Source organism: Clavelina lepadiformis, chromosome 7, assembly GCF_947623445.1.
Source record: "Clavelina lepadiformis chromosome 7, kaClaLepa1.1, whole genome shotgun sequence".
In the NCBI taxonomy this organism is placed as follows: domain Eukaryota; kingdom Metazoa; phylum Chordata; class Ascidiacea; order Aplousobranchia; family Clavelinidae; genus Clavelina; species Clavelina lepadiformis.
The window spans coordinates 11,601,701-11,615,946 of NC_135246.1; the positions used below are offsets into that span (position 1 = coordinate 11,601,701).

Consider the following 14,246-nt stretch of genomic DNA (forward strand, 5'->3'; position numbering starts at 1 on the left):
TAAAATAGAAATCAAAAGTAAAAGTTATTGATCGTAGGAGTAAATAATAGGAAAAAAATTCAAAATTTTTAGACAATATTAATATCAAAACTGCATAAGAACGACGATAGCAGATCGGCCACCGAGCCGAAATGTGAAAAGCAATGTTAAGCCGATAAAAGCACGCAAATAGCAATGAGCCGAAATGCTCAAAAGAAAGTAAAACGTTTTGTATTTGATTAAATTTCTTATTGTAAGAAAGTCATTGGAGACGGTCGTGCTGGTTGTTCTCGCTTTTCAATTAAAATCGATCGGTCAGTATTTTCACGAATCTAATTTACGAGGATTAATTTCACTTACAGCATGCAGGCTGTGCGTCGCGTTACTGAAACTTGTACCACTGTGACTTTTCACCCTTCGGCACAGTCTCTTTCACCGCGATGTTGACGTCATTAGAATATTAATATAAGCAAATAGATGAAAATTACAGTGTAACAGCTAATCCTGTTTGTAAAATTCAAAACGGTCGCTGAGAACAAATTAATGACGAAATTGGCCGCATATCTTTTGCGAAGTAGTTTGGCAGAGCTGTAACATTCGTTCGGGATTATGTTGTCAACTTGTAAAACATGTTACAGGCGGGACGACTTAACCTGCATTAACCTTATCACGTGTAGCAGATTGGCGAAAAAGATTCAGCAGAAATTGTCCAGGGTTCCGCTTAAAAACGGTATCAGAAAAATAATTACCTTCTAATGCCCCTGGTCGATATTGTCAAATTAATTAGAAAGCGTTAGAATGCCGATGTTATAGTCTCAAGACATTAATTGATCCAACTTTCTTTATGGGGATTAGTTTGCTTAAGAACCTTACAGATAAATTGAAATCGCTATAAAGCGAAGACGCCGCTGCTATCTTGCAATTGGTACCGTAACTAATTCTTAAGGGCGCCATAAATGAAATAAGTGGTTAAAGTTTTAACTATTCATCCGTCGACCAAATATTGACGAACTAATTAAAAGTTTGCGTCCAAAAATATTGAAGAAAAAGTCCCGTTGCACAAACACGGTATTGGCAAGTACAAAATCAGTTTCTCTATAATAACATTTGCTAAACTGGGTCTAAGTATCGCAGCGCAAGATTTCTCAAAGGATTTATTGCCCGCCATAAAGTTATGTTGCTTATCAGATTAGCGGTTGCATCAGCAAATACCTCTATTAAAGGATATACGTTGTGGTTGGGTCAAGGTTGTCACATTTTCACGATACATCCCAGATTTAAAGAGGGTAAAGAATTTTTCACACTTGTAATTGTTGGGTGCCGTTTAGGACAGATTGACGCATCTGAATATGGCACAATGTTGTTCACATGATTTTATGACCTTCTGTATAGGCTTAGGATAAACTTAATCGGTCCAAAAAATGTTTTTCTTCAGCGGGTGCCGGTTTCCTGCGCTAATTACAAACTGTATTGAAGTTTATAGAATCTTTGTGGGGAGTCCAACAAGCAAAACAAACCTTATTTGGCGGAACAAATTAAAAAGACCTTGGCTATAACATAAACACCACAAGGGCCTTTCGTCGAGATACAACAAATTTGAAGCTTAAACCTAACTTGTTATTGAATTCCCGCAAGATCTTTGCACCACTCCAAATCTGTATTTTAAGATTTCGCAAAGGAGGTTACCACGTCAGAAACAGATTTATTTTAGGATTCTCTTACATTACCACTCAAGGTCTGCAATTTCTTCTTTCATAAAGTTTTCATTCAAGCACTTGCACGCAAATAGCAATTATCGTTGAAATGAGATTCAAACCCACGATGGATGAATTCCGAGATGATTACTCAACGGCATAATTTGTTATTATCCCGCTACATAATTGTCATACAACGATGTTCACTTAAGCAATCACAAGATAACGACGTTAATAATACACTGACAAAATCGCTTGTGGTAACTCAGTGCGAAATACATGGTGACATCATTGGTCAGTTTGTACGCCCAAGTATAGTTAATACACTAATGTGCAAAATGCAATTAACACCAGTGTTTCATCTTTTTACAAACGAAGATCCCTTCACGCATCCGTTTGCTACGTCATAAATCGTCCACCTGTGAACGAGTATTATCGTTCGGCGTTGCTAAGCTCAAAATTACAAGCAAGAGATTAAGTTAAGATAAACAAGATTATGATTTTAGAATATTTGCAGGACAGTGATTACGCCATGCGTTTTACGCTATATAGCAATTAGTCGCAACTGCTTACACTTTCAGATTCCTGTTGGACGAAAAACCGTGAAACGCTTTCTGCCTATAGTTCGTTAAAAATAAATGTGCTTATTAGGTCGTCATAGAAGGCTTCAACGTGTCATAGTGTGCAACATGAGTGGTTCTGTCCGATCGTCGGTCGTTTTAAGTCGACCTGATCAAATACAAGGTCCTTCTTGGTGGTCTCGTTGTGACGTATGCTGATATTCTGATAACGATGGATTAGCTTTATACAGAGGTCAGTAGTCATTTCATCGATACCTGAAACAACAGTGAACACAAAGAACAGTTACTTCGATGCAGTAATAATGCCCTTAATTCCATTAGAAAACTAGGCTTCATTAAATAAGAGCACGACTGATTATCTTCTGCAATTGTGTATTAATCGAACAGTAACAGTTCAAAGCACGTTTTTACGACTAAGCAAAACACAATAATGCTACTTTTATTTTCTTAGGACTGGGTCGTTGTTTAAATCGAATCTTAACAACGTTGTATGTTGTAAAATAACGCGACTTATTTATTTAGTCAAATGCTGAATATTTTTGGTAAATATTCATACCGTGGTTTGATAAAGCCGAAACCTCTCTGAAGTGTCCTCCAATTTCTGATGCGAACGAGTCGGCAACTTCCTGGTCAACTTCCCGAAGGTTAGGTGGTATGTCGTATTTGTTACCAACCACGTAAATGACTGTGAAACGATGAGCAGTTAGCAATCAAAATAAGTTGATCACAGTAAACTGTAAAAACGTAAAGGAATGTCACGGCTTACCCAGCTTTTTGTTGTCATATCGGCGGAGTTCTATTAAAACAGTAAGGTTATACTGTTGCCAAACACTCTGACGACCAACCAAGCATAAAAAAACCAAGTTACCTTCTTCCCACTTTTTTGCCTCCGCGAAACTGTCCAAGTTTGTGACGTCATATACTAAGAGAACCGCAGACGAGTTCCTGTAATACATTGGTATCTGCACAGAACATATGAAGAATTAACACTTGAATAATATCAAATAATGATAATGCAAAATAGCTTTTGGCGTCCCTAATTGACATAGAAAATCGTATTTTAAGAGAAAGTTGGGTTTTACGATGAGTAACATGTTTACTTTGCTAGTGAGATAACGCCACAGCAAAAAGTGCGGCAGTAGAAGATTCACGGTTCATCTAAAAAGCTTAGACAAGTATATCATGTTGCGCCGCATGGTGCGGTTAAAATTACATTACAATGCTCTTTATGATGTAATCGGAGGCAAACGATCCTTTTTGGTCATGGGTGAGTTACAATTAGGTCCTTACCATGGCCTTGAAGCGTTCCTGACCTGCTGTATCCCAAAGCTGTAGCTTGATTGCATGGTCACCGATCTCTCTGAAAAATTACACGCATAGCTTAGCACACGTGACCGCTGTAATAAACGATACGGTTGGCTTACTTGAGACTTTCATCTGTGTAGACGTTCAGTACCCGTTGTAATGACTCATGGGAACATTTGTATAACCAAAACATACTTTATTTCCGTAACCATTTGCTATACAAGCATCCCGACGCACATCTCACACCGACGCGTCATTATTGACAACCAACCGACCAAGTTCGGCGGATCACTTTCTCTAAACTGCTAAAAGGCTTGAGTGCCCCCAAACTTCTTTGTTACACACACGCCTCTTTATTGTGACGTCATTCGAAAAGCGACAACTATTGAGGATTAAACAATACACACGTACAATATTATTAAAACTGACGTTCTCTTAATCCAGTAATGAAATTTTTATCTGCACACAAAAGGGCTTTGACAGGAGGTTCAATTATTTGATTTCTACAGGTTTGGTTTTGAAGTTAGCTGAAATATTTCCAAAGAAAGTTAGTGCGCCATTTTTGTTTGCGACAGTTACCTGTTTGTATCAGCAAAGTAGTCTAGCTAAGACATATCTATATCAATAGGGAGAATTGAAAGAGCTAAGTAATTTTACTGGACCATAAGAATTGTCGTTCTGGTTTTCGCAGGTTTGAAATTTCCGTACGGGAAACAAATGCATTCCCAGAAGCTTGCTCATGAAATCCACGGTAGGCTTAAATTACCCCACCTGGAAAGAAGGGTTAGGTTATCTGGAGACACCGGCTTGAGTATGTGGGATAAATTGCAATTAACTCTTTTTTGTTTATTGAATGCAACTGGACAGACTTGATTATTGTTACGACAAGGCGTTTAACAACAGGAAGTTCGACGATAAATTTTTCTCGCCACTGGATGCTTGTACACAGGAAAAGGAAATATCGAATAACTTTCGCTGGGATTTCTCTCCATTGCCTAGACTTGTCACTTGCATACTTATAAAGCTACTTCATATGCCGTTTGTTCAAATAAATTCAAGTACCAGTGACGCGGATGTTCGCAAAAAGTGCGCCGAATTTTTGGTCGATTTCTCGTCAACAAGTTTTCGAGGGGCAAGGTTCTGTTGCGTCATACTTCGCCCGATTTCCATGATGCGGTAACAATTATGACGAATAATGCGTTAGTTATTTTAAGACCAATCAGAGGGATTAAGTGGGATTAAGGTGGTTTCCCTTATTGGGGTTTGATGTTAGAAGAAAGAATGGTTCGGCCAGACATAGAGGTACTGGGGGGATTAACACGCTGACTGATTGTAATTGCGACCTTGCATAATACCCCCGGCCCCCTACTAAAGTAAATACATAATCGAATATTCTGTACATAACGTACCGGATTGGGATTAGCTTAGCATCACAATTTGATATCACACTGTGAGGGTCTGTCCAAGTCGTCACGCTGAATAGACTGTTACGTCATCGAGGTCGGTCCAAAACAATTGACTTTAAATGATGCGCGTCCCTATTTCGCCTACCACGTGATCTGGTAAAGCCCACGCACGCCTCTAATTAAAGACATGTTCGTCTTATGCTAAAATGTGAGCGTCCAAGAGAAATTCCTAGCACTCAAGTTGCAGCCATGGGCCCCATTAAGGCCACATAATAAACAAACCTAAACCTGTCCGTTAAAGTTGTTTTAATGCGATCTCTAAAACTGACAGCTTAATGCGCGTACTCATTGCAGCGATAGCCAAGATTAATATCTTAAGGCAAAGTTCCATATATATCTCAAAGTTATTGCTTGAATTTGCTACACATGTTCATTGTGACGGGGGAGGTCGGACGAATAAAGCATCCCTTTGAGATCTTATCAGAGAGCTTGTTCGCGCTCAGGTCGCCTAACCGCGTCAATTATGTGAAAATCTTATTTCCTCACACTCGGTGTTGTTTGCTATATCGCCGACAATGCATGTTTAGCTGTGCTCTAGACGCATACGATCGCGACTAATATTGAAAAAATCAGTAACGCGGCGCCAAGTGGATTAAAATTTTCAATTTTTCATGGAAGGTATACGGTACGCCTTCCGACAATATTTGATTCGTATTAACGAAACAAAGAAAACTAATCCCACCATTCTCCCGATCATTTGTAAACAGCTGATCGCCAAGTTGTTGTCATCTGCCATTTGTTTGACCCACAAGTTCGTTTCTGAACTTCCATCCAATAAAGTCGGGTGGCATCGTTTATAAAAACCGCTTCGTGGTTTATATTCCTTCGTAAGTAGCTTTGTTCGTGTTTAAGTTTACCGCAGGTCACGCGCTCAATGTTATATCTCGGGAGACAGAGCGATTAGTGAACACTATTTGTAATAATTTGCCTAGCAATGCGCTCCGGTTATGATTAACAGAGCTTAATAATACTCATCTTCTGGGGGATTAGGGCTAAATGAGCGGGCCTATTCGTCAAATGATTTCTTTAATGATATCTGCCTATCTTGTAATCTTTATAACTTACACGATCGTTTCATAATAAGAAGCGCCGATCGTTGGGGTTACGCGGTCGTTGAAGGCCTTCTGAGCCAATCGGAACGTGAGAGACGATTTTCCGACACCTTGAAAGAAAAAAAACAACAAGTAAAAATTAACAACAAGGGTAAATTGATAAAAGCATAAGCAAAACCAAAGCTAAAGCGTTTTTAAACGAGAATAATATGACAGTTTAATCCCGGCAACAGTACTGCAGTTATTTGCCTCGCAAATGATGAACAATAGCCCTTTCATCTTTTCGGTGGATGTTGAGTCGAAAAGGATTCGAAACGCGATACTTGGCAAGCTAGCATAATACGGTTTCGGGAAATTGACGTGAGAAGAGATACGAATTGTATAGGGATTCTAACACGCTACCCACAACAATACATTAATTATGATTGTAGGTGGAATTCTTGATTTGCTTCGGAATTTAATTAAAGTGCGGGATTACTTTGCAACTTTTTGTCTCTGTTGCGCAAGACGTAAATTATACCGAAATTTTTCCTTTCGGTTGAGGCGAAAATTAAAGATCAAAACGCGTTCTTTATAATTTATAACATAATAGCAGCTGGTATTACCCGACTCTACAAAATTGCGCTAAACCGTTTTACTGGTCTTTGCAAAGGACAGGTACCACAGCAGCTATATGTATTCAATCACCAGTAAACAAATCTGTTTTCACGAATAAGTATGAATGATTAACTTCTGCTGCCATACGAAATGCGAAAAAAGAGTCAAGTATAGGACAGTATTACCGCCTTTACCTGGAAAATACGCTTAATGCGTCCTATTTTGAGCTGAAGGATTTGAAGTAAAGCTAACAGCAAACATTTATGCGCATGGAGAAGATTATGAGACTCTACTATACCCGCCTTGCTATCTAAATAAAATCATGTCTACATATGATCTTCTAAAATCTTTGATGGTTTCGAGCAATTCAGGTTTGTCTTAATAGCTGAGTGCAATACTTTTGCTGAAGGCCAACTTTGCGTAAATGCTTTTAACAGATAACAATTGTCAGATACTAATCCAATAAATGGATTTGAAAATAATTCACAAAAACCTTTCCTACCTTGGGCTCCGATTACTAGCACTTTAGCGGTGATGCTTTTCATTGCGGTCGACCTGAATCCAGTTTCACTAATGATTAACCCACAGTTGCATTCTAACACGAATGACGTTTTATTGCATGCTGTTGTCGCAAAAGCTTTCTTTTGTCTTTACCTTTACGTTTTTTCCCCGGAAGCGATACCACCTTGCGTGAAGTCACTTCCTTATTTCGAACCGAAAGTTGCTTGTCCAAATGCACGCTATTTGACGGAGGAAGTGTAATGATAATAATCTTTGACCTCGGTAACAAGTCTGATAAAAATTCAACGGAAATTAAATTAATTACTGGCGTGCTTTTATAAGTATTGACCATACAATTCAATACCGACGCTGTTCTGGACTCTGGTGTGCTTAAACAGACCAATTTCCGTATTGAATATGACAGGTTGATTTGTTGACGACAAGCACTGTGACATATTTGCGCTGATGTATATGCAACCTTATATCTAAGTAAGCTCCCATAGTCACGTCAAACAATATAAGGTACATCGGCCTACCAATGACGCGTTTGACACAACCGAAGTTTGATCATACACGCCTTGTATAGTTGTGTTTAATGAATGTACTGTAAATATATTATATACGTTCACGTCGACGTACTGGTGCTTGGTTTGGTCATGTAATTAAACTTTGCGATAAAATATTAACATGATGGTGACGAAACAAATGTAAATAGTTGCCGACTCTAATGGTTTTCGAAGCCAGATAAATTAGTTCAGTTTACTGTGAAATCACGTTACCTTGGGACTGGATAAATTATGAACAGCTGACGTCACCTATTTCAAACTCACCAAGACAGTAGTCGAAAGCGAACACATTGTTACTAGCGAAACGATATTACTGCGACCGTCGAATAACAGTTATCCGACAAATACGTTGCGATGACGTTAAGCAAACAGCCAAGATTATTAGAATGAGAAAAAGTAGCTCGTGGCGTAAAAAAGAGAGTTATACTGGGCAAGCGATCGTCGCTACCAGACTTCTACCAGCATTCCGATTGCGTTGGTGTGGGGCTGACAGCTTGTTCTTGCCCGTTTACGATCAGGCAATAAAAACACATCGTTAAGATTAGCCGGGAAAAATAAATAAAGTTCAAGGCAAAGTAGGTCTACGATAATAAATAGATCGATATATATCACAGTCGGCGGTGCCATTATAGATAATTTTTAAAGAAAATTGATTGTGGTTTATGCCAGGCAAAACATTCGAAGTATTAAATATGAGAGGCAATACAACGCTAGTTTTTTCATAAATTTTTAAGTGAGAAGCATTAAGTTTGCATACTTATGTGGGATGTTTGGGTTCTTTCTGCAAATTGAAACGCCAAGTTTATTTCGTAATTTTCAGTGAATGGCTGCATGAATTAGGTTGTTAATATTTGGTGCGATATTCATTTAAGTGTTTCATGCTTTCGACATATACAACTCACAAATGCAAAATATCGCAAAAAGGTTTAGTGAAAGACTAAAGGCTGTGATTTTTTAGTTTAGTTAGCTACAACGTGTTTAAAGTAAAGCAACATTTCATAACATTTTACGGGATAAAAATATAAAACCTTTAAAGTTAAACATAAACCAGGTGCTTTATGTTGCACAACGATTTCACGCTTTTCGACCAAAGTACTATATCACACGTATGAGCACAATTGGTGATACTTTGATCTTTATATTTATGGTAGGTCTTTGTAGTTCAAAGTTGTACAAAAGAGAAAAGAGAAATAGGATAACATTATTAGTGTATAAACATATATAGCCTTGAAACCACTGACGTAGTCTGTATTAGACGTTTCAGGTTACCCAGTTCATATGACTATCGAAAGTGTAGTAATTTTTACTTGTTCGGTAAATTCTTGTTTGTTGCAAAAGAATAATGGAGCATGTAGTCTCTCACATGCAGTGTTTGTCGATAAATAAGTTGAAACAATTGATCAGCTTATCGCGTTACATCGAGCGCTTTTTTGTAATTTGGCGGAAAGTCCTTCGGCTAAACCCGGTCAAGAAAATGTTTTTTTTTACAAATATGGAGTCATCGTTTGATCAATCCGATGGCTTAATTAATTTTTATACGTACTTTAGGGAGTATTGTCATGTTCAAACTAAAGTAAATATAAGCGTTGCAATTGCGTTAACATTTAAAAAAAATTCTGCTCAGTCATATAGACTGTACACTGTAATATTGTGTTAGACAATTTTCCACCATTATGTGCTTTAATGATCTGAAAACTACAAGATTACATGACGTCGCAAAAATAAATTTTATGTAATTTCTGTTTTACAGGTTTTTTAAGTTGGTGTCACAGTTTTATAGCGGCACAAAACATATCGTCGAAAAAGTATTCGAAGATGCACCATTTATTATTTTTGCTGAGTTTGTTTGTCGTTGCTGTCACAGCCTTTACTGAAAGTGCAAACTGCCCGTATAAGTGCAGATGTGACAGACGAAGATATGTTTATTGTAACCAAAAACATCTTTTGGACATTCCCAGTGGCATCCCTGTAAACACAGAGAAGCTTCTATTGTCCGAAAATGAAATCAAGAACGACCGCGACACCGATCGGCAACTGTCGCGTTTAAGAAGTCTTGAAATCCTGGATATGCATAAAAACAAGTTAACGGCCATTCCAACAGGGCTGCCAAACTCACTAACAGAAATTTCACTTCGGAATAACAATATAAAGTTCGTTGGTAAGTCGTCTTTGAAGGGTTTAAGCTCTTTGACCAACTTGGAGCTGGATTACAACAACATCACCAATCAGGGTTTGACTCGTTTAGCTTTTGCGGACACACATAAACTAAAAGAGCTTGTTCTGTCCTACAATGCGCTCACTGAATTTCCGGAAGGGTTGCCGAATAGTCTTGTGGTACTGCAGTTGGACAACAATCAAATAAGCCACATCTCCGTGGCCGCTGTTGAACGTTTAACCAATGTAAGAATCCTGGACCTTTCCAACAATAAATTGGTACAAAACTCAGTTGATCCGGGTGCGATGGTCGTGATGTCAGGGCTACGTAGCTTGTACATGAATTTCAACCAGCTAGCAGAAATCCCAACTGGTCTACCGAGTGGCTTAACCAGACTTGAGCTTTCAAACAATAACATCGAATACATATATGATACGGAAAACGAGGTCCACGGCAGTTTGGGAAGGCTGAGTAGTCTCACTACTCTTGATTTAAGAGCAAATAAGCTGAGAAATGTTAAAGACATGGCCCTCTCCTCCCTCAGACTCCGCTCGGCCGAATTCCATGACAATCCATGGCAATGTGATTGTCATTTACGTTATTTTAAGCAGTGGCTGTCAACCGCAACCAGAACTACTGTTGTGAGCAGTCTTAGCGAAGTCAGTTGTTCTTCCCCGTCTGCCTTCGTGGGAGTTACTCTCATGGATCTTGACATAGAGGCCCTAAACTGTGCTTCCAGAACGAGCACACAAGATTTGATGTCGATTTCTAATATAGGCCCCCACGGTTTCTTCCTAAACTGGGTTAACCACGAAGACACCCCGGACCCTCCGTTTATTAACAGGCAGTTGATGTATGGCCCCCTGAAGTGCCAGAACTGTTCGTTTGAATCTTCCGAACCGGCACATCAAGTTGCCAACCAAGAAATCGTTTCGCATTTGAGCAGTTTCAGTTTCCAAGATATGACCACCGCTGTACAGTTTAACCCGAGAAACGCAAGCGTTCAAGTTGGCATGCTACAACCAAACACACACTACGCCGTGTGCGTATTAGATTCGCAGCAGGATGCCAATAGTCTTTCTATTAACCACTGCAGAGACGTCTGGACTTCCGCAATTCAACCGACCTTAACACCACACGACATTGACGACTCCATTCCGTTATGGATCGTCATTTTATGCTGCGTCGCAGTGCTGCTGGTCGTCGTTGGAATCATCAGCGCCATAGTCTGGAAACGTAGAAACCTGCTGAACACAAAAACGCCACCGGTGTATAGTGGTAACCGGGAGGATCCCTTGCGCTACCCGGAAGCTTATCTTCCGGGTTACACGCGTACAATGAATTATATGGTGGCTTCGCCGCAACCGCGTGGTATCATGTACGGCACCAATATGACTGACCGTACATACGCTGAATGCGGACCGGCTACCAGCACGAACCAAAGAAGCATCCGTCGCGATTCGGCCGTCGACGCTAGAATGGAATTTGAAGTTTTGTTGAAGCCGAACGACGACACTCGACCTAAGCGACTACACACACCAATGAGTTCATACAGGTACATTTTCTTTTGAATCATTTTGTTTTGCAACATAAGCTATTATAAAAAGTGCAGCAAACAAGTATAATGTGATATTTCATGAACTATTTTTTCTTGCAGTGATAGTCGTGACGACGGGACATTATCAACAAATCACACTGTATTAAGCGGATCACATGATCATGGATCTCCTCCGCCAACTTATGACTGCTTGCACTCATTTGAGTGCGTAGGCCACGGACATGCAACAAGCTTACCAAACGACGTGCCCCCGCCCCAATTAAACCATGAAACCGGCAGCTATGTTTAGAAGTGCATTGTTTTTCTACAGTTCAATTTTTATGCATTTTTTCCGTTCGCCTTTATTCCGTTACCGCTTCATATATGCATTGCTATTTTTCTAATAAAAGTTGTTGATCAGTCAGGTCGTCCTTTGGGCAAGGTTTTTGTCTAATTGTGTTTTTACAAGCGCAATCGTTAGCTGATCTTCGAGTCGTGCTTAAAAAAACTCAGATTTACAATGTCAGTCTTCGCCAGTGGTGGACTGAAAAGTGGTGAAAAGAAAAAGAAAGACCCCCGCCAGAATTTTCAAAATAAATAATTCTACGACATGTCATAATGACATTGACATAACGATAGCAATTGGACCTATGGCATCAGAGGGATTAGATTGTTGATTTAAACATTAACCTGGTCTAAACGCACTTTTACAAAGAAAAACCTTTAATGGGAACTTTGGAGACATAAGTTCGTGTATGGTACCGTGACATTACAATTATCACACAAACAAGGCAAAAGTGATTGATTTAGGCAAAGCAGACTGTTAACTCGCCGTGAATCATGTTATTAAAATCTATATCAGCAGTCCTTAAAATCGAACGAAAGAGCTTTAACGCAAATGTGTTCGAAAGATTCAGACTTGAACTGGGTTTGGTTTGGACCGTTACCAATTGATTAGGGTTTTCAGATGGTTAGAAATTAAATAAAAATGAACCCCGAAGAAAGCATAGCCAATTGAAGTAAAATAAACAAATCCCGGCTATCACTGCTATCAATCAAACTAGACAGGTGCGTCGATTACAAGTGTCTTTTATCAAGAAGCGTACGATCATTCTACCGTAGCATTTGTCATCAAGTTGTTCAATAAAAACCATTTTCAGCTGGGGACTCTGTTACTGCAATATGAACAGCGTTCCACGCTGTCTGTTAAAGGCTTTTTACACTGCTGTAAAACTACACCATGCACCATGTATACGGACGCCAAGCGTTTCGCCATCAAAGGCCAAACTAAACGGTCTATTGCAAAGCGAAAAACTGAAAACTCCTGACTCCATTGGTGACACATTGACATATTTTAAGGCTTACATGGCTTAGCTGTGTATTAATGTGAATGTTTATTTCAAAAATCGCGACGTAACGTCATTATAAATATGGTTGTCGTCATAATATACTTTGTAATTGAATAATTGCCACCGGTATCACTTCGGTTTTCATTTAAATAAGCTGTCTACGTTAAGGGCGTTGTATGACAGTATAATATTCCTACTAACGTAAATAGCGGTTGACTTGGCAAAACAAAGACTTATAATAGCATATACAATTGAAAAGTTTTAGTTATGTTTTACTCGTGTTTAATGACTTAATCTTGTCTTCAGAAAGAGGATAACAATTAGGGAAATGAGCTATAGTGCTATTTAAGTATTATTTTGTAATGTTTTTAACAACATAATTAAACTTAATATCAGGTACGGAATTTACGTGGGCCTGTAACATGCGTATTTACGTTGAAATACAATTATAGGCTTCACCAAAACATGGTCGATATAATGTTGGAATTCGAGCACGATATCTCATAATTATCGTCTATAAACGTCAATGAGGTGTAACTATTACTGCATACAAACGTGACGATGTATGACGATGTTTTGCATCGCAACCTATGTATATAGCTTAATTAAGTCACATTATTTGCTCCACTGAATGAGAAACCAAATTCTTTGCATTTCTAAAACCTTTAACGCGTTTAGCCTCGTTGATATTGGCTGCTGACCTTTGCTAAATACATTATTTTGTATAATAAAATTAACATATGTAGCCTATACTCTTTGCTTTGCTTTTACAAAGTGCTTTTTCGGGTTTAAAAAATTTCAAGAGTTACAAACAACGGAAAAAGCTTACTTATTGCAAGCTTTGAAAAACAAGTTTTTGATTTATGTGTAGAAAAACAAGATATGAAACTACACTTCACAAAATCAACATGGTAAGGAAATAGCAACTTTAGGCCAAGGTCACGTAACGTTATAAGTCTATCGCCATTTTACCGATCAAAGAATCGAGAACTTTGATTATGCTTGGCTGAGATGGATGTTGTTGATGCGTTCAGCAGACAACCGCATACGCGCAAAGTATGTTGAAAGGGGAGTTCTACAATCTCTTCAACAACCGCAAATATCAGCTTGTCCGCTTGTGAAGCATACTTATGGGTCCTTTCTCCTTTTTCATGTTAGTTCTTCCTTTTGGTACCGTGTAAGTTTTCAACAAGAGGCCCTTCAGCAATGAGGGTTACAGTTATATGGTTAGTTGTCGCCACATAGCGGTTATAACATTGAAAGAAGGGTTGAACACTTTGGAAAAAAAAGATATCCTAATAAAGTAAGATCGATTTTGGCAAAGTTCTGAATTGCAAAAAGTTCCGCCTTGAGTTGTGAGTTAGGGTTAAAAAAACTGCTAAGAATCAACTAAACTTACATTAATTGGTAGTCGGACGATTCAACCCACAGACGATCCGACCTCGAACCATTCAACTCCGAACA

At 38.8% G+C, this 14,246-nt stretch overlaps 2 protein-coding genes across 2 annotated transcripts; one reads left to right on the top strand and one right to left on the bottom strand.

Moving 5' to 3' along the window:
• Positions 1–1,715: 1,715 nt before the first annotated feature.
• LOC143464795 (uncharacterized) lies at positions 1,716–7,565 on the bottom strand. The gene is made up of 8 exons (XM_076962786.1): positions 7,329–7,565; positions 7,177–7,269; positions 6,091–6,187; positions 3,545–3,614; positions 3,123–3,216; positions 3,021–3,050; positions 2,811–2,939; positions 1,716–2,509 (listed from the first exon to the last, which is right to left on the bottom strand). The coding sequence occupies exons 1-8, from the start codon at positions 7,525–7,527 to the stop codon at positions 2,349–2,351; spliced, it is 873 nt and encodes a 290-aa protein (XP_076818901.1). The 5' UTR covers positions 7,528–7,565; the 3' UTR covers positions 1,716–2,348.
• A 650-nt stretch (positions 7,566–8,215) lies between these two features.
• On the top strand, positions 8,216–11,858 carry LOC143464793 (leucine-rich repeat transmembrane protein FLRT2-like). The gene is made up of 2 exons (XM_076962784.1): positions 8,216–11,451; positions 11,554–11,858. The coding sequence occupies exons 1-2, from the start codon at positions 9,557–9,559 to the stop codon at positions 11,741–11,743; spliced, it is 2,085 nt and encodes a 694-aa protein (XP_076818899.1). The 5' UTR covers positions 8,216–9,556; the 3' UTR covers positions 11,744–11,858.
• Positions 11,859–14,246: the final 2,388 nt, after the last annotated feature.

Excerpts from the sequence above, each read along its gene's own strand:
- LOC143464795 (XM_076962786.1), bottom strand. The coding sequence starts at position 7,527 with ATGGTCAATACTTATAAAAGCACGCCAGTAATTAATTTAATTTCCGTT. Across the intron at positions 3,051-3,122 it reads GGCAAAAAAGTGGGAAGAAG|AACTCCGCCGATATGACAAC; the intron begins GTAACTTGGTTT and ends CTGTTTTAATAG. Across the intron at positions 2,510-2,810 it reads TTCGGCTTTATCAAACCACG|GTATCGATGAAATGACTACT; the intron begins GTATGAATATTT and ends CTGTTGTTTCAG.
- LOC143464793 (XM_076962784.1), top strand. The coding sequence starts at position 9,557 with ATGCACCATTTATTATTTTTGCTGAGTTTGTTTGTCGTTGCTGTCACA. Across the intron at positions 11,452-11,553 it reads ACACCAATGAGTTCATACAG|TGATAGTCGTGACGACGGGA; the intron begins GTACATTTTCTT and ends TTTTTCTTGCAG.